Source organism: Polyodon spathula, chromosome 13, assembly GCF_017654505.1.
Source record: "Polyodon spathula isolate WHYD16114869_AA chromosome 13, ASM1765450v1, whole genome shotgun sequence".
NCBI lineage: Eukaryota > Metazoa > Chordata > Actinopteri > Acipenseriformes > Polyodontidae > Polyodon > Polyodon spathula.
In genome coordinates, this window is record NC_054546.1 from 2,231,794 (window position 1) to 2,251,809 (window position 20,016).

The 20,016-nt window shown below is 36.5% G+C and overlaps 1 protein-coding gene across 1 annotated transcript in view; it reads left to right on the forward strand.

Moving 5' to 3' along the window:
* LOC121325269 (VPS10 domain-containing receptor SorCS1-like) overlaps positions 1 to 20,016 on the forward strand; it is a 95,849-nt gene that overhangs the window by 59,642 nt on the left and 16,191 nt on the right. Inside the window, exons 4-11 of the mRNA XM_041267694.1 lie at positions 228 to 386; positions 5,653 to 5,726; positions 10,296 to 10,360; positions 11,973 to 12,091; positions 13,223 to 13,312; positions 14,005 to 14,184; positions 15,425 to 15,571; positions 18,995 to 19,097. Coding sequence (XP_041123628.1) covers positions 228 to 386; positions 5,653 to 5,726; positions 10,296 to 10,360; positions 11,973 to 12,091; positions 13,223 to 13,312; positions 14,005 to 14,184; positions 15,425 to 15,571; positions 18,995 to 19,097 — 937 coding nt within the window. The remainder of the gene's footprint in view (positions 1 to 227; positions 387 to 5,652; positions 5,727 to 10,295; positions 10,361 to 11,972; positions 12,092 to 13,222; positions 13,313 to 14,004; positions 14,185 to 15,424; positions 15,572 to 18,994; positions 19,098 to 20,016) is intronic.

Genomic DNA, 20,016 nt, shown 5'->3' on the forward strand with positions numbered 1-20,016 from the left:
ATCTATCTATCTATCTATCTATCTATCTATCTATCTATCTATCTATCTATCTATATATATATATATATATATATTTATCATAATATATAATATATATATATATATATATATAATATATATATATAGTATATTTCAGTCAGGGTCAAAGTAGTATCGACTGATAAGTTATTGCTTTTCTTTCATGTTTTGCTGCTGTTTTAAGATTTCTTTCATGCTATCCCTTTCAGATAATGCTGCTGACTGACCCGGAGATCGAAAGCAGCTTGCTCATCAGCACAGACGAAGGGGCCACCTATCAGAAGTATCGACTGAACTTCTACATTCTGAGCCTACTGTTTCATCCCAAGCAGGAAGACTGGATCCTGGCTTACAGCCACGACCTAAAGGTGAGAAACAGCCATCAGAAGTGTAATGTCATGGTTGAGACAACGTCCACTGGTGTAGACAAGCCAGAACGGTACTTTATTTTGTAGGGAGAACCTTGACTTAAGAAAGTAATGAACAATAAAATCAGTTTAAAGTTCCTGAACTGCTGTTTTGGTTTTATCTGATGAGATCAATGAAAAAATGTATTCTGAATGTGGTGTAAAATGTAATTGTCCAGAGCTGTTGGTGGATACAGTCTTTTACAAATACATTTAAAAACAAAAACAATTCCAATTGTACTGACACAGTTCTACGCTGATGACGAATAGAAAATAACTGAGTGTTTGTGTGATTCCTGATTGTGGGAATTGAAGTTCTGCACTGGTGATGACCTCATAATTGAACGGAATAGAAAAGAAATGCACGATAAAAATAGCCAAAGAATAAACAAATCACCAAAGATGATATTTATATTTATATGCTTTCAAATCAAGCCTGGTGTGGTTGGAAAACCACCAGTCTGGCAGTACTGATCAAGGGGGAGTAGCCTGAACAGTTGCACACAAGACACTTGCATTACCTATGAAATGTTACCTCAAGTTCAATGCACAAAAAATGTATCATTTTTGTTTAAGAAAATCCAGATTTTAATTGGAGTTCGTGTACTTTTAGATTTCAGACTACACCACTGAACGCCTCACACACTCAGTAACTTGGCTGCTCATATTGCAGATCCTCGTCGAAGATGGCCTGTATCATTATTTTACAGGTTTAATGGCATCCGAATGTCAATATCAGTAATGTTTACTTCGCATGGTCTTTCCGTGACATTGCTGCAAAAATAGATATGGCTTTTATAGTTCACTATGTTTATTCACTCATCTCCTGGCTGAGTTTATGTATGCATGTTTTTTAACTTTGACTTGTTTTTATAGTAAATGAATCAATCTGTTACTGCAAAAGACAAATCATTCACTGTAGTTATTATTTAGTTATTCATTAACTTATCAACTGTACTGTAGTAACAAGATTTGCCCATAAGGTAGCACTGTGTGCTATAAAAATATCTGACCCACACAGACGTGAAAAAAAACAAATAAGCAAAAATAATTAATTAAATAAATAATAAATAAATTCTAAGTGGAATAAGTACCAGTCATACTGTTCTGTTATTTTTTTCTCCCATTCTGTATTTATTTACACCCTTGGTTATTTACACCCTCTGTGTTATTGCTGGTCTCTTTCTACGTAAATACAAACTGTGCCCCAAAGGGTAAATAATAAATAAACGCACTGCTTTAATCCTCTATAGTTCCATCTTAAGCAGCAAGCTTCTTTTCTGTATGCAGGGTCGAATAATTGACAAATTCAGGACAAAGTCTCCTGGCAGAGCTGTATTGATTATCAGTGGAATGAGACACAGCACTTTTAAGCTGATTTTCTTTTTTCTTTTCTTTCCTGTTATGTTAAATCTTCCGGATCAAGGGTGGAGAATTCAGAATCTGTTTAATGACTGTAATGGTACTATTAAACAATTGTTCATTGAGCTATCTATTATCCACTTTTACATCCTACTTTAAGAATAACATGAAGAAGCTTAATGATATATGATGATACTGTCTATTCCTCAAGTGTTTCACATGGGGGTGGGGGGTGGGGGGTAGACACAAACAATTACTCTGTAGGATATTGAAGAAAATCACTTCGATGTGAGCATAATGTGACAGACTCCCTCTATTGGTAAATGGTGATGTGTTTAAACTCAGTGCTGTGCTGGAGATTACAGAGTTGCTGGTTCAAATCGAACAATCCAGCCTTCATGCATGTCATGCCCTAAATCTAATAAAACACCCCTGTGCATTGCTCAGTTGTCTGTGTGTGCTGCTGCAGATATCACTACTTAGATCAGTTGGACTATGTGGTATAAGAACACCGTTGAATTGAATGGGCATTGGAGAGATACTGGAGGGTCATCCAACCTTGTTGTTTCGATTATTTCATCGCACCAATAGCAATAGTTATTAACAGCTGCAGCCATGAAGCACCTTTACATCAATGGCAGATTAGAATGCAAAATACATAATCCTGTTTAAAAACCTGGTAGAATGGAAGCCAAGATTTGCTTCAGATATAAATTATTTGTTTTGCTCTGATCCGATCTGTTTGTAAACTGTAATCTGCATGTATTACAAGACAGGGGATTGTGTGTGCTTAAAAACCGCAATGCCAATTATATTAGTTTATGGAAATGTATGACTGCATTTAACCTGTGAGTGAGTGTGATTCATTGCAATGGGGTTGTGGTGGCTTGCTTTTGTTAGGGAAACAGTAAAATATTAACTGGCATACATTGACATTTCATCAGTATGTATCGTTGTGCATTTTTATTAAATGCTTTTACCTTCAAATATGAAAGGTACACGGCTTGCAAAGCACCTGTACTGTTGAACTTCACGACTCATACAGCACCTAAAGAAATGGAAAATGCACGAAACCCAGGGGAAAGTAAATATATTATATTCTTGTATAATAAAGAGGTTTCATAAACTGTTTTTTTTAATTAAAAGGGTATGAGAAAAAAACATGATGCAAAACAATACAACTCCAGCAGCAGATTGCACAGGGTTGTCTATTAAACAAAAAAGAAAAAGAAAAGTGTTTAGCCAAGAACAGCAGCTGCAGAATGTAACTGTTTTAGTTAATACTGAAGAGTAAACACAAGGAAGTAAAGATAAGACCTACAAGAACACAGATTGTGTTTCAGCACCTTGGACAGTGCATTCAGCTTCTAGTCATCGTTGAGATGCAGTACATTTTTCCATTGCATGAACACAGGTCATTTAGCACTGTTTTCTTTTTATTATTAATACTGCACTATAATTAAGCCAAAGTATGCTCTAATTGTTAAATCACATTAAAGGCAGTCATTTCCTATACCTTCTTAATCACAGTCACACAGCTTCTCCAAAACACACCAGAGCTTCTCCAGCACGCATGCATCTGAGCCAGTAGGCAAGAGCTAGGAGAAACTGTCACCAACGTTTTTGTTGAGCAGTCAGCTTGACATTATAAAAGATAATTTCTAGCTTGCTTCAGGTTACTATCCCCGTAAAAGTCCAAATTGAAAGAAGAGACCGATAAAAGTAAAAATTAAAGATTGAAATGAGGAAAAAATAGTAAAATTGATTCCCTGAAATCATGTAATGTCCCCAAGATTGTAAAAGACAATGTAAATCATGGGACTTGTTAAGATGGCATAGCAGCGATGAGCATGCCATGCTAATAACCGTAGCCATGAACAGCAGGTTGAGCATCTTCCCTTAAAGTAAACTGGTCCAGAGACTGCAGATAACACTGTATGGTTAGGTCCAATAACACCTGCTGAGAACACAGTGTTTTAGTAAAGGCCTTTAACTTGTAACTTATTTGGTAATAATAATATTGCAAAATTAAATGTTGAATCAATACAGTACCTTATAGTCTGCATTCAACAGAAACCAGAGAACCCTGATGACATCATGAATTTAATCCAAAGGGGGGGAAAAAAAACATGATGTCACAGCAGATTTTCATGCATAAAGAGATTTCTATTCACCAGGGAGCCACGTGGAGGTAATAAATTATATGTAATGAATAATTAATAGATTTTTTTATATTTCAAATTTCTACAGTAATTTAGTGTACATCTGCTGCTGTCTCAAACTTTACCAGCCTTAAAAAAATTGCAGAGAATATTCTAATTATGCATGCTTCCATGAAAATTGATATCAACATGTTCGTAAGCATTTTGCCATGCTGCGTTTACACATGTTAAGGCAGCTGTCTGGGCCTCTAGCGTCTCCCAGAGGAACAATGTTACCAACTCTTGATCACTGACTTTATTTTTTGTAACTCTCTTATGTATTAAAATGACATTACTGGCAAATCATTCTTCAAGGATTTTTTTGGCCATTAATTGGCTATAATGAGTAATGTTACATTATTGAAAACTACCATGTATTTGCTATTTTGCAAATGCTTCACAATACTAAGCTTCCTCCATAATTAACGGTTCATAAGCATGATGTTTAAAATTATTAAATTAGATAACTCGCATCTATCCATCAAAAACAGTGGTTAGGAAGATCATACTGTATATCTGAATACAGTGAAGAAGGCTGCTCTGTTCCAGACACTGTGGATTCTCTAGATAACCTCAAATCAGCTCAACGCCAGGTATAGGCTTATTTAGAGAAAATGATAAGAACTAAATATTGGAGCAACATAACAAACCGGAATGAACACAAAACAGTATAAAGCAAACTGTTGATATGACATCCGTCAGCTACTGTACATTAGTCATTACCTTGCAGCTACTGCCAAACTAGCTTTCAATTGTAACCTTATTGTGCTGTACAGTGTGCTGTGGATCCTACCCTTTAATAGCATATGAATCACCATCAAAATGAACTTATGTATTTCAGATAAACGCTTTCACCAAACGAATTGAGTTAAGCCAAGTACCTTGAGCATATTAACTTTACTGATGTCAGCTGAGTGCCTAAACGGCAACAGCAAATACTAAACCAGCCAAAGAAGTTCTACCAATGCATACAGTGTCCACTCTAAATCTATCAAACAGAAACAGACACAAAACGGATATCCAAAGAGTTCTTTAATTATGTGATGCTATCTGATGCTAATGAGGTCATGCATATTCATTTATTGCTAAATTTAACTGCAAGGATTATCTATTCATTATTTCTACCATACCGTTATGGCTAATTAATTTAAAAGCTCTTTCCAATCTGCAATGCTGCCTTTTTTCCATAGAAAATAAACATAGTTTATTCTGCATGGTTAAATCGTTGAAATTGTAGTAAAGCATATGGTCTTGTACTGAAACCAACAAGCACACTTTGTAAATAATAATTTTTTTTTTTTTTAAACTGCCGTTTAGCTAAATCCACATCAGCTGTTAAATGCAAATTTCACAGGCATTGGTTTAAATTTCTGTATGACCTTTCAACCCAGTTGGGTCCCATCCATCAAAACAACAAAACCTCAACATTGTCATGGATAACTAAAATGAGCTGAAACCTGCTGATAAAGAAGTATTTGAAACCACGATAGTGTCATTGCTTTAAGTTTTGCCAGGGAAAGGATTAGGGCTCTACAGAGCAGCCGGGATATTTCAGTAAGCATTTGAAATGATGGTTTTGTTTGTGTTGGCAATATAATCCAAACTTCTGTTTACAGGTAATTAGGATTCTAACCTTTCTTTTTTCTATTTTTTATTTTTTTTAGTTGTACAGCTCTGTGGAATTTGGGAGGAGATGGCAATTGATTCATGAAAGAGTAGCCCCAAACAGATTCTACTGGTAAGACTTCACACTATGGTGCATTTATAGATATTTTTTAAATGTCAAAATATGACATGTAGGATAATAGATACTTGAATACAAGCGAAGGTATTATTTGCTTGATAACCAAAACAACACTCTTTTTACTCTTTAAATAAACCTACAGGTTAGGTAGCAGCTTTACTGGATTGTCAATCTTCTTTCTGAGTCTCTACTGAACTCAACTCTGAGGCCCTCGCTGAACTGAACCCTTTCTTTGCTCTTTTTACAGTGTGGTGTTCGTCTCAGGTGGCCAAATGATTAATTGATCGGCTAATCGATCAATGAGTCAATCAAAAGGCACCACACCAATCCAATTGAACTGGAATGGGTAATGGGTAGCCACCTTGTCTCAAGGCTGCTCCCTAGTGTTGGTTGCCAGCTACAGCGACAGTACACAAACATGTATTTTCTCAGTATAGCGCCTTTGTGCTGTCATAGTACGGAATATTTAGAAGAGGAGGCAAAATTTTGTTCTCTTGATGTTGCTAGAGAACAGACATCACATCTATTTTTAATACTTTAATGACAAGACGTTCATTATTTTGTGCTGTATATCCAGACCTACTGTAGCTATGATGTGACAGACACACTTTGATCAAGGTGCCATAGTTACCACACAGCACCAAATAATATCTATTTTAGAAATACAGTAAATTATCAAAGATAGTTTTAGTCAGGGTTTTTCTGGGAAAAAAAGGGTTAGTTTGTCCTCTTTTCCTTTCTGACAAATTGCCTCAGCTACAGTTCAAAATCTAGAGAAATCTATAGATACAAGTTCATACATTCTCATTGTTTAATAGATAATAGCTTGACATATTAATATACATGTTATACTCACTTATGAAACATTAACAGATTAAATAAGCATAGACAGAAAACAGAGTGTATGACTTTGAGGCAATGCATGCGTGTATAGTCTCATATTGTGCATGTATACTGTAACTGTAAGTACCATGACTGTTATTGCTTGCATGTCCACAAGATGGAGGCAGTATTTATTTCCATTGTGCTGCTGCATCTCAGTTTTGTGTATCCTTACAGCAGAACAAACAGATATAATGCAGTATAGACAGTATGCTACTCAGAATGGTAGAAATCGCTACAATTATGTAAAACATTTCAAGTGCTAAGATCGGACGGTGATGAGAACATAAAGTGACTCTACAGTTAATTGTCCATATTCACTTACCAATTCCAAAGGGAATGGTGTCTTCCGCAACTAAGTAGTTTTCTTCCAAGTTACAATACAATGAAATATAATTTAAATGCAGATTGTAAAGTTAAGCACTTGGGCACTTCAACTATCTAAGGTTAGAATACTTTTCATGCTTGTCCAATATTTCATGTCCAATTTAGTGACAATATTCTACTCCAGATGAGCCATGTCTGCAGTTCTCTACTGGATATAAATAGCTAAATTTTAAATGTGTGTCTCACATCCGGTTGCGAATATAACTCAGTGTTTAACTTGTTTATACCTTTGCATAGTACATCCTGTATTGCTTACACATGATTAGTTATGATACTGATATCCATTTCATGTATACAAACTAACATGTTCCCAGTCATAGCTGTTTGGGGTTTAGCACTCCTGTTGCACCTCAGCTTCAAGCTACATAAAGGCATTGTGCTGTATTACTGATTTTCAAAAGGGTGACACCACTCAGAATTAAAGGGTGGAAGGATAACTTTGGCCCTGTGATGTGGATAGCCTTGATGTTCACTAAAGCCTTTTAAATTTCACAGCAAACAATGTTTTATATGTAATGAGTACATGGTATTTAATGCATGTTCCCAGTAAAGCTATCACTAAATACAGTAGGCTTTAATACTTTCAGACATTGCTTCAAACCTGAAACTTGCCATTTCTTATTCTGTACTACTTTGTATGTACATACTTTGTACTGCATGTCATGGTCATCAACGTTTCATCATAGTGAAGGCTGTTTTTCTGACTTTCCAGCCGTGGCAGGGAGTGTATGGTATTGACATGCATTTTGTAGGATTTCTATTTTTTATTTGTAGAAATTGATTATGAATGCTGTTATAAGTTAGATCAACTTGAATCCTTGACGTTGGCTGAACATTCGAGGTTTGAGGCAAGCAGATCCCTTTTTTTAAATTATGTAGCACAGACATATTTGGCTTCTTCTCTTCTCTGTTGTGTTCTTGCTGCTTAGTTGGATGGCAGGTTAATATCTATGAGATATTGAAGCTTTCAAAGTCATTTATAATATTTCAGTCTCTGCTTCTTAAAAAATCTGTAGTTGAACAATTTTGCAGGAACCGCCAAACTCTAACAAGCAGCAGCAAAGGATCCCTGAGGGAAGATGGTTTAGCACATGTGTAAGATTTATGGTAAGGGATATGAACTTCAGTGCTGCGGCTCTGGAAGGTGAACTCCCCAGTGGAAACTCCACCAGTAAAAGGGTCAGAAGAACAGAACCATTAGACTGCTGAACAGAGCAAGCTTCAACTTTTATTATACGGCGAGGATGAAAAATGCAAAGAAACTGTCACCTCCCAAACTGTTAATGCAATGAATACAATCTGAATATGCTGATGACTGTTAGCGTTGCTTTTTAATCCACAGCTTGACAGAAAGAGTGAGAGTATCATATCACCTCTCCGCCTGCCCCCTGTGTCATTACTGTATATACAGTAGGGTTTGTTCAAGAATTTGTTATTTGTTCATTATTTATGTCCTTTTTCCATTTTGAATGCACAAATTAGGCGTTGTGTAGAGAACAGTGGGCATGGCAGTACCCAAATTAACATGTTAAGTCTGATAGAATGAAAAATAGAATCTGGGTAAGGCAGTGTAACTCCTTTTTGTACCAAGACTCTTAAGGATGCCATACACTGATAACAACATGGCAGCATTTTATAGTATGTAGTTACGTAACCATGTAATTACATGGTAATACATGTGAAAACAATGCATAGTCCCTGGTTTTGCATGGTAACCCCTGGTGGAAGTGTACTCTACGTATAGAATTACTTGGAAGTAGCCTTTAAAATGATGTTACCATGCCATTACAACAGGCACTGTAGAAAACTATTCACAATGCCCTTTCTATATCATTACACAATAATTACAGCAATACTTACTATTGAGAATTACCATCTTATTACAACATAATTACATGTCTATGCCCTAGAATGTAAAGTGATAACAAAAGCCCTACTTTAACTCCTGCAATTTAAAATGAATATATGGTTTCACTAAATGACCCTCTCTGTATATTGAAATCATGTTTCCAGTTCTCAGTTCTGTACAATAATTGAAGACAACACCTGATTGTAATATTGGAGAACTACTGGATTGTGTTTGTGGCTTCCTGAGTGCCCACTACTTTAATGATCACTGAGCTCTATGCTTCAGTTCTTAGGCTTCCATGACACCCTGCTGCAACATGTATGCCAATTACTGTTTTGCTAAAATGACCGAATGGTAATTCCTTTAGCGACTCTTATCTCAAATGTATCATGATATGATATGTTCAATGTTTAAAAAAAAAAAAACGAATTTCATGGGCACTTAATGGTAATGTAAAACTTTCTCGAGTCTATTTAAATTATATTAGCAGAGGCAGATCTAAAACCCAGCTGTGGTTTACCCTCGGGGGTGAGTTATTGTCCTATGTATCAACATTACTACATACAGATAGGTCAGCAAAATCAAACGCTGTGTCTCCTTAGTTATTAAGTGACTCTACAATGAACCCAGAAAAAAAAAAAAATCAGTTCAAATTAGCAACCTACAATTAAATAGCAGCCGTAGATGACTTTAAGGAAGGCAGTAAGACTCAATGCTTATTGATTTGGTAATTAGGCCCACCTGAGATTTTCCTGAGATATTTCCTGGGATATATATATATATCCACACACAGTATAAATAGCTTGAGCAGTCTAATAGAACAGATCACAGGCTCCTGACAGCAATCACTGAGTAGCAGGAGAGGAACAGTTGCTATCCTGTCTTAAATCAATCTGAACCCCTTGAAAAGATGCAATCAGGATGGCTCTTACACTATCAGTAGACGCAGCTGTACATTTAATATTTATAGACAGTTGCAGCTAACTGTTGCGTTTTGTTACTATGATTTTTTCAGTGTTTGCAAAAACATTTTAATCCGAATTAAAATATGCCCTACTCCAAATAGAGTGTTCTTTTCTTTTTTGGCAGTATGTGATGAATAAATACCAGGTGTTTTATGTTATTATCTTAGCCTTTCCCTTACTGCTCGGTAAATCTAAGTGCACACAGTAAGTCCAATCATTTCCACTGATAATGAAGACTCCCCACGCCACACACATTATTCCAACCTTATTGCCAATTGTTTTTTTTTTACAGAAATTATTTCGTAAATAACCCTAAAAGAAGTTGATCATCATGGCGTGAATAAAATCCACCAGGCAACCAAAATGCAATCAGAATCCACCAAGATGCTGGCTTTTGAGTGTACGAGAAGGCTATCATGCTTATGTCATTAGTTTTTTTTCTAAATCCAATTATTCCCCATGCTCTTTTGTGTCATCTAGGTCTGTATTGGGTTTAGATAAGGAGTCTGATCTCATTCACCTCGAGACAAGTGTTGCAGAAGGACGTAAGTGATCTCATCTCGAATATTCTAAGTAATAGGAATACTGTGTGTTATCTTCAGCTTCATTTCTGACATTATAAAAAGCTGATTGTCTGATTCCCTTTCTTAAGTATTGTCAAGCAGGTTGAATACATGACAGGAGAAGGATTACTTGTGGTATTTTAGATTACTAAAAATGATTAATTGAATCCTGTTTTAAAGACAATCTATCTGGCAAAACTGTCTTGTTTATGGTAATCCCTTTATATAAGAATTACAGTATATATAGGTCAAAACTGAAAATCTGCAAGTTATTATACAGATCAGATACAGGTCTGTAGATAGTTATGGAAAAATCCCAAAATGACAACATTACCAAATAATATGTTTCCTAGGCACTGTCTTTCTTGTAAGGAGTTACATCCTGTTGAAAACAACCTGTTTAGACAGATTTTATTTATTTTTTTAATCACAAAATCAACTACCCATGTTTGAAAGCCCCAAACTTTTCATGGTTATATAGAACACCTAATAATGAAATAACAAGCAGCTGTAATTAAGTGAGCATTTATAAGTTAGATATACCCCTCAGGAAGCGCTGACGCTTAGGGACAGGAGTACCTAAAAAAGCACCAAGCGATAGAAAGAGCAGCAAAGTGTGTGACCGTGCTGCAAACTCAATTCCATTCTGGGAGCTCCACTCTTCTGTAAACAGAGGCTGCAGTGAGGAAGCAGAGCTGTAAAGCTTGCTGAGTGTTAGTAGTTTTGGCTGGAGGTAGAGTGAGACCATTCATCATCATTTAGCTGCGGCTTTGAGCACTCCTCTGTCTTTGGAATACCAATCAGCAGCAGGGGCTGTCATTCATACTTAGCAAAGATCGGGGCTTCACCTGCACAGCAAACTCTGTCTGACTGTGCTCCACTTTGCAAATTCATTGCAGAACTGGAAACTGTCTGTGAAAGTAACGCTCAGCTCAGTCTGGGATATGCTTGCTGAGCTACACTGAGATTTGAAAACCACTGCAGCAGTTAGCTTTCTCTCAACCCCAAAGACCTGTTTGATTTCTCTTGGTAATCCTCTTACATTCTTGTGGCTTACATTGTGCATCCAGTTGTGATATACTGTAGGAGTATTGAATGTTTATTATTTGGGTCTGCTATTTTATTTTTTTATTAAATGTGTTTTAATTTCAGTGATTTGAGATGACTTGGACCTGGGCCACCACCATTTTATGAATTTGTAGTGGACACTGTAGATATTTTCAGACCCATGAAAAAATTGAAGCAATACTTAAAATCCTGTTTTGTCCCCATTTCTAAGTCGTTGGTCTCATTTCTTGGCCAATGAGTTGGTTATATTGCAGAATGACATAACATCTCCATGTCAAGATACTGTAAGCGTTTGCCTGCCTGCATTGGCAGAACATGATTATTGATCAGCTGCCTCGTAAGGAACAAGACAGGCAGTAAGCCGGAAATAACATGCAGGGTTTACGTTCTCCATGTCAGGCTTGGCCAACGGCGTCTTTCTGATTTATTGGTGTTCACTGACAGTTTTGTGATGTAATTAATGCAACTGTCTGATTGAATGACAATGAAATCATAGGTTGCATGATGCTTCATTTATCTTCTGCAGGCGCTCAATATATCACCTGCAAGCTTCAAAACTGTACCGAGGCCAACAAAGGCAGGCCATTTCCAGGATATATTGACCCCAATTCCCTGGTTGTTCAGGATGAGTATGTGTTTGTTCAGGTATGTAATTACAAGGTATTTGTTGATGAAAGAATCCTGTGGCTTAGAATAACCTATATTCAACTACAGCGGGCTGCCCAGGCCTTATTTATCAAAGTTTATCCAGTGTTGGCCTCCTGGGCAGTTTAGGTTAATCCAGCTGAGCTGAGATGTCAGGTTGGCTAATACTGGAATTGTAATGATTGCAAAATGTAATTCGTGTAAAAAGTGCTCGTGAGCAAGCAGAAGCTTGAACATTCACTAAGTGAGAATAGGGTTTTGCACAAAGGAATAATAACATATATTTTAAATTTATTTATTTATTTTTTATTATTACAAATAAGAAATGAATTCAATCAAAAACACAGTGACTTTCTGACCCAGAACAGTTCCCTGTTTTCATTATAAAAGAAACTTGCAAAAACTCTGGTGGTACCGTTTGCTGCTATTTTTGAAATGACACACTAAAGTAAGTATGACAGAACAATGATGTATACTACCGTAAAATGGGGATATTTTGGATGCTGTTCAACTGTACACCAAAATGAAAAAATAGGTTATCAGAAATGTATTCCTTGTTTTTGTTGTTCGTTTTTTCAAAATACAAAATGTGGAAGCACCCAGTAGTGAGAAAAAAAAAAAATCTTCAAATCTAAACCTCCACCAGCAGTGTTTTAATGGATTCTTTTTTTGGTCCAATGTTGACATTTTTAAGAATAAAAGTGGATTTTTATATCTCCATGAAGCCTTGGAATATTGGAAAGTTTTTCTTTTTTTTTTTTTTTTTTTTCTTTTTTTTTTTTTTTTTTAAAGAAAATGAAAACAGAAAGTCAAATGAAGTTTATACAATGTTTGATAGCCTATAAACACATCACCTACATATATATATATATATACTTCACAGTAATATTCAGTATTATTGATGAAAAATATTTATTATGCTTTAAAAAAAAGAAAAAAAGTAGCTTGCAAAGAATAATTTATTGTTCCTGAAAAGTGTTGCCAGAAATAGATACATTTAATATAGTATTAATATGTATAATATTCAGGACCACTGTAATTAAGAGTATTATTAGCTTTTATGAGAGGCTTACATTAAAACACGTCCCTCTAGTTTGATGAAGGGAACATATCTTTGCTTTTGAATTGCAGGTGACTACTGGAGGCAGGCCAGTTTATTATGTGTCTTATAGGAGAGAAGGCTTTGCACAGATGAAGCTACCAAAGTACACTTTGCCAAAGGTAATATTGGCCATGGATATTCTCTCTGACTTCGAAAAACAAGGCGTTCGGTGGTTACGACTCACATCCCACATTTCACTCTAAATCATGCACAACAAATTCATATTTGAATATCCAGTATTAGATGTTAGGAGTGAGATTCCCTTAAATATTCAAGGGATTACACGATTTTAAAAAAGCTGACGCTGGGGAATATGACAATTTGCAGAGCCTGCATGTGGTCTTTGTTTCCAGCTGGGCTGACACAGAGAATACGTGTAAGGAAGATATGTTTCCCAACGCCCTCATTAGCATGACCCCAACGCCCCCATTAGCATGACCCCAACGCCCCCATTAGCATGACCCCAACGCCCCCATTAGCATGACCCCAACGCCCCCATTAGCACAACCAGTTTGGTGGGACAGGTGCAAATTAGATGACCATTATAAACAAATCTAACAGTATGGAAAACAGCCATCCACAAATTATGTCCCCAGACCATTTTCATGAATGCAGCTGTTATACCTTTTATTCTCTACTGGATTTTTAGTGCACAATTTCTACAGCGAGAGAAACAAACTTGATTGTGTCAGTTGATTGGAAGTAACAGGAATAACAAAACAAGAACAAATCTAAACAAGTTCTTGGAGGGCTTTTCCTTGTGCAAAACTAAATGGTATGAGCTGACTTCAGTGTTGTCTTCCTTATACAGGACATGCATGTTATCAGTGCGGATGAGAACCGTGTGGTAGCCGCTGTACAGGAGTGGAATCAGAATAATACCTATAACCTGTATGTGTCAGAGGCTCGAGGTGTCTTCTTCACTCTGGCCCTGGAGAGTATGGTGATCAGCAGAGAAGCTGAGGGGAACATCATGATTGACCTCTATGAGGTATGTAATATTGTGAGCTGTAGCAGCTTGTGTGTTTACTTGTTTTGTTTGTCAGCCACTAACACTAATATCCACCTAAAAGAGAATTTCTTACTGGCTCAGATTTGTTGTAAAGGGAAGACATTTCGGATGTTTTTTTTTGTTTGTTTTTTATTCTTTTATTTTTTCACATGTTTACATCTTGTGCAGGTAAAATATTAAACTGAGGCATTGTCAACACTGGAAATTCATGAAGAGCGTTACCATATTTAAGTCTGGATACATTTCTGCCTCATTTCTCCAACTCTCAGAAATCACGATTTCTGACAACAAAGTAAATCCATCACACCTTAATACTGTAGGTATGAAATAAGTGATGGGCTAAGTTGAAGATGTGATGAATTAAGAAAAACTATGATTTTATTCATCCACTAGAGGGCATTGCTGTGTCATGCAGAGAAAAATGGCAAAAATTGTCATTTGGACCCCCCTCCCCCCAAAGAAGTGACAACTTACATTAGCACTGTATATTTCTGGAGTATTTAAAACATAGAACTGATCATTTCTCAACTATTGTCGCCTCTTATTCCTTCAGAAGAGTTGCAGATGGAAAACTGGTTTGAAGTCTGCTATAACCCATGGAAACTTCCCTAATTTATACAATCTTGGATATGGAAGCACACTTCAACCAAGGGCCATCCCATTCCATTTTCATTAAACACAGGATTGTCTCCGGAAAGAACTTAAAAAAAAAAAAAAAAAAAAAAAGCAAAAGCATTCAAATGCTGTTAATATAATCACAGATAATAGTTTCCGTATCTGACTTTTGCTTTTTTATATAGATAAATGGAATGTGAGTGGAGTATGTAATAATTGTCCTAATGGATCAGGATTTTTTTTTTTGAGAAATCTTAACTATACCAATGCATTATATCTAGTGATTTCAGAAAGAACTGCGACTTAATAACTCTTTATATCAAGCCTAGCCAAACTGTATTTCTTTTTAAAACTTTTTCTTCATTTCATTTGTACTGGTTTCACACACAGAAGCCTTCGTATTTTGTTACTATACTTATACTTTAACCCTTTGCTGCCCTGGGTATGTTTCCATACCTATTTAATGCCTGTTTTCTCAATGTCATATATATTGGATATATTGGGCAGCAAAACTGATTTATATTTGATGAAGGACATTTTTAAAAATGATCACATAAGAACATAGTGACATGTCATATTTTTCAGCTGTGTCCATTTCTCCTAGGTAGCAGGGATAAACGGAATGTTCTTGGCGAACAAGCAGCTTGGGAAGCAAGTGAAGACCTACATCACATACAATAAAGGAAGGGACTGGCGTTTGCTGCAGGCTCCTGTCACAGACGCGAGGGGGAATGACATCAGCTGCCTGCTGGTGAGCTTGCACTCAGTCAAGCTAATCAATCAAACACAGTTTGAGAGATGTGTATTGAAAGACACAGAAGGGGATTGTCAATAAAAGGCATTTCAGTTATCCTTCATGTCCTGTATTAGAAAGTTTGGAGTTCAGTCTCCAGAGGGGGTTTGACTCAATGTCTTAAATGGGAAGTAATGGAGAATTCCCGGACAATAAGTACATTCTGTTCAGCGTTGGCGAGATGGTACTTGGAGGATACGTACATTTAGCCCTTCATCAGTGGCAAGAGGCGAGAATGAATCCCAGCGTGTTTAAAATGAGCATCATAACTTTTTGAAGATTGTGGTGTATCCTTAGATGTGATTAAATGTTAATTGATTACCTTTATTTTGATACCTTGTCCTTGTCCGACCGAGGAAACAGGCGTAACCCTTCTTCAAATTGCACATGAGACTCCCCTTGCAGGGGAGTTGGGATATATGTACAGTAGTAAAAAAATTAATTTTATAGCCCTACATCATATATTTCGAATCTTAAAATGAGTCTGTATGTGTGTAATACATTAGATTCTAGCACTGCATATGACTACTGCATTCTTTACATTAGCTTGCTTATTAGTTGCAAAAAACATGTCTTTCATATACTAGGATACCACTAGGAGCCTCCCTTATTGACTTGCAGAATGGATGTCTGAGATTACTGTAAAGAATGCAGTAATCAAATGCAGTACTGAAAGAGTTATGAGATATGCTCATTTTAAACATATATGCATTTGCACCCCTTGCCGAAGACTGATACTACATTTTGTACACCTTGGAATGCTGCAGAATCATTTGGCACAGACAGTTATTTTTTTTTTTAATGTTCCACTTTCTGTATCCCACACCCTCTTCTAGAGAAAGTCCTATTGTTCGAATAAACCCAACACCTTTGAATCCAAAGACACCATTTGGCTGGCATTTTCCCACTGCATACTTTTCAGACTGTGACAGAATAATGAGCTTCAGCTGTGCTTCTAGGTGGGAAATGCCAGACGTCTCTGTTTTCACAGCTACATTGGCATCTTCTGCTAGAGGCAGATTTAGGTGTTAATAAGAATGTCCAAGATCTACTCTTCTCGAGATCTAAATATTCCACACTGCAGGAAAACTGAGAGGTCAGCGGGGGCTGGAAATGTTACCTTTTCTTGGTGGTCTGTTAATTAGTTACCTAGGACCATTTTGATTGATTGGCCGTGAGTGCTAATGGCAGCCAACCAACAGTAATAAAGCAAGACTAACAGGTCGATAGGGTCAGGCAGCCACTCAGAGAAGGAACAAAACTGAGACCGAAAGGTCATATTTAATCACTAGACTATTGACAGATTAATTGTAGGGGGGACTTTAAAAAAAGGGAGAAAGTCTGTTATCACTCTGTACAATATAATGGCATTGGTTTATGTTTTAATGAGATGGAACTGAATGAAGAGATACTAGCTGTTTAAGCAGTGACAATTATATGAGATTGCTGTGACAATCATACAAGTTTGCTGTGACATCCATACGAGATTGCTGTGACAATCATATCAGATTGCTATGATAATCATACAAGATTGCTGTGACATTCATACGAGATTGCTGTGACATTCATACGAGATTGCTGCGACATTCATACGAGATTGCTGTGACATCCATACGAGATTGCTGTGACAATCATACGAGCAACATCTGGAGTGCTAATACCGTTCATATGAAGAACAATTTTATAACCGAAGTGTTATAACCGAAGAGCGCTATAAACGGGTGGATGGAGTGAGGGGCGCCATGGGACACATGACAACATACATTGACTAAGATTCAACAAAACTCCCTCTCTATAATGCACATATAGGGAAGCAAAAATGGAACTTTCCGTGAATTAACCATGCATAAAGCAACATGTAATCAATGCTATAGTTTTTACAAAAAAAAAAAAAAAAAAAAAAAAAAAAAAGTAACTTTCCCACTCGTGGATCATTTTAATTAGCAGTTTTTAAACTATAAACAGCCTGGCTAAACAGAGGTCATGAGTTCAGTTCGAAGCAAACCAAGTGCAAGAAGGAGAGCGGGTCAGGAGAGGGGAAGATGGAATGGGCTTGCCTCAGGTTCGGCTGCTGGAGCAGGGCTAAAGCATCTCGTCCCACTGAAAAAGATGCAGCTCCTCTCGCAGCAAAAATTTTAATACATTAGGAAAGATAACCATGTAATAGGACTACTATTTATTTAGTTATAAAACAAATGCTGAATAAGATGTCTGTGTTATAAAGTGCCAGCACAGCTTTTCGTCAGTTCAGATACTGTATCAAAAAGGAGAGACAGAAATGGAAATTAGACTGAGAAGTTGTTTACAGTTTGAACAACACCGGTACTGTATTTACTGTAGAAATATTGCATGAATCACTATTATATCCTACACTAGGGGCATCCACAGATATTCATTCTGTGGACGCCCATGTATAGTACTATAGCAAATTTATTTGAGCCCCCAAACAAGAAGCTTATTTTGGATTTGAAAGGTTTTATATACAAACATACATACAGACATAGCTAAAATTAATTACCAGCACACAAATACGCTTGTCTCCATATAGAGAAGAAGATTATTTCCCTTGGAGTGTTTGCTCTTGCTGATGCATTCACGTTGCCCTGGCCCAGCAGCAGCAGTTACATTTCCATATCTGTGTGGCATTCCTCTGTGATTGAATCAAGCATCACGTATAGCAATAACAAATGAATGCAGCCAGGAAGGCTGATTGAAGACAGAAAGGCCACACTGTATCCAATCACTCCCTTGGCTGACAGTTCAAGTGTTAGAGAAACTTTAAGGCGGCAAAGTATTCTTCAGCAGGCTATTATGATATTGCTTACTGCTTTACTAGAGTGGAACACAACACAGCTATAAAGAAAGGGTCTGTGCAATCAAGGCATTAACAGTGTAATTGTAAATCTCGAAAAACTCCTCACTTCTAAATCTTTTGTAGTCATCTTTGTATTACTTTCGTATAAATACATGTTAATTTGGATTCATATGTTGTTTTTTTCTGACTTTATGTGAACGAAAAGACACACATTTGCCCATTTTCCCATTGGAAATAGTGATATCTTGAAATATCACTGTCCTGGTCACAAAAGCAAAGTTTGTGGGGAATAATAGCCATTTTCTATACTTTTGAGGCATAAGCAATTAGGAAATAACACTTACTACCCAGGAACAAAAAAAAAAAAAAAATTGTTGTTACACAGTGTAATTATTTTGCATTATGCCTTTCATAAAAAAAAGTCATTGAGTTTCCTTGGAATAGGAATGAATAGAACCGTGAGTCAATATGCAGAAACCTCCACTTGAGTGTTGTAATGAGAACTGAGTGTATTATACATGTTTTGTAATTACCTTCCTTCCCTATCTATCTATACTTTCTTTTAGCCATACTGTTCCCTGCACCTGCACTTACAGGTATCTGACAATCCCTATGCTTCAGGAAATATTGCCAGCAAAGAATCAGCACCCGGAATTATAGTGGCTTCAGGTACGGAACTCTCTGTGTCATTTAACAAAGCAGATGAGATAGTAGGTGTCGAGGGACAGGCTGTTGTTTTACATATAAAGGCAATGAAAGATAAAACTTGCACATAACATTTTGTGATCATGGATTTTTGATCACCAACGCAATGCTAGTGGTTTACTGATACAGTACAGTATGGTTTTGATTAGCTGTGATATAGAACATGTGAAAATTCAAAACTGGAAAAGCCTTGTATGCTATTTTCTTGTAAGAGTCCAAAGAGTCGGCAGGAATGCACAGCAGAACACATGTTCTCTGTATGCATCCAGTTACTACACAGGAACTTTTAATGGTTTTGGGTTCATATAGCAAATTTGTTATGCCAGGTAAAGCCATTTTGTGACAAGATTCAGGTGTCACAAAATATGATTGTAGACAGATGTTTGCTTTGCTCAATTATGATGAAGTTTAAATTAATAATGTTTCATTTGATTTACCTAAGACATCAGTTAGAAACAGTACCTAATTAGATGTTCTTAATGAGCCTCTGGTTTGTTGTGTTACATTGTTATTAATAGCACCTTTCCATTCATAATGAACTGCTTAACTTTGTAATTGCTGAGCCCTCTTTTCATATAAGGTGTCACAGACATCAATATAAACTCTACTATTTGCTATTTAATGGCACTAAAGCTGAAGTGCCCCAGAGAAAATATTTGAGGTAGCTCTTAACAGCTAAGAAAAAAAAAAAAAGCTAACTAAAACACCCATTGAATTGAGGCGTCAGAACAATTATTTGTATTCAGTTACGTTCAAATTAGCTTGAATGAATGTTTTGTTTTAATGTATTTTATCTTTACTAATGCAATAGAAAACATTGATAGAACAAAGTAACATGATTGTGGTTTTAAATCCCAGCTCTACAGAAAGGACATCAATAGAA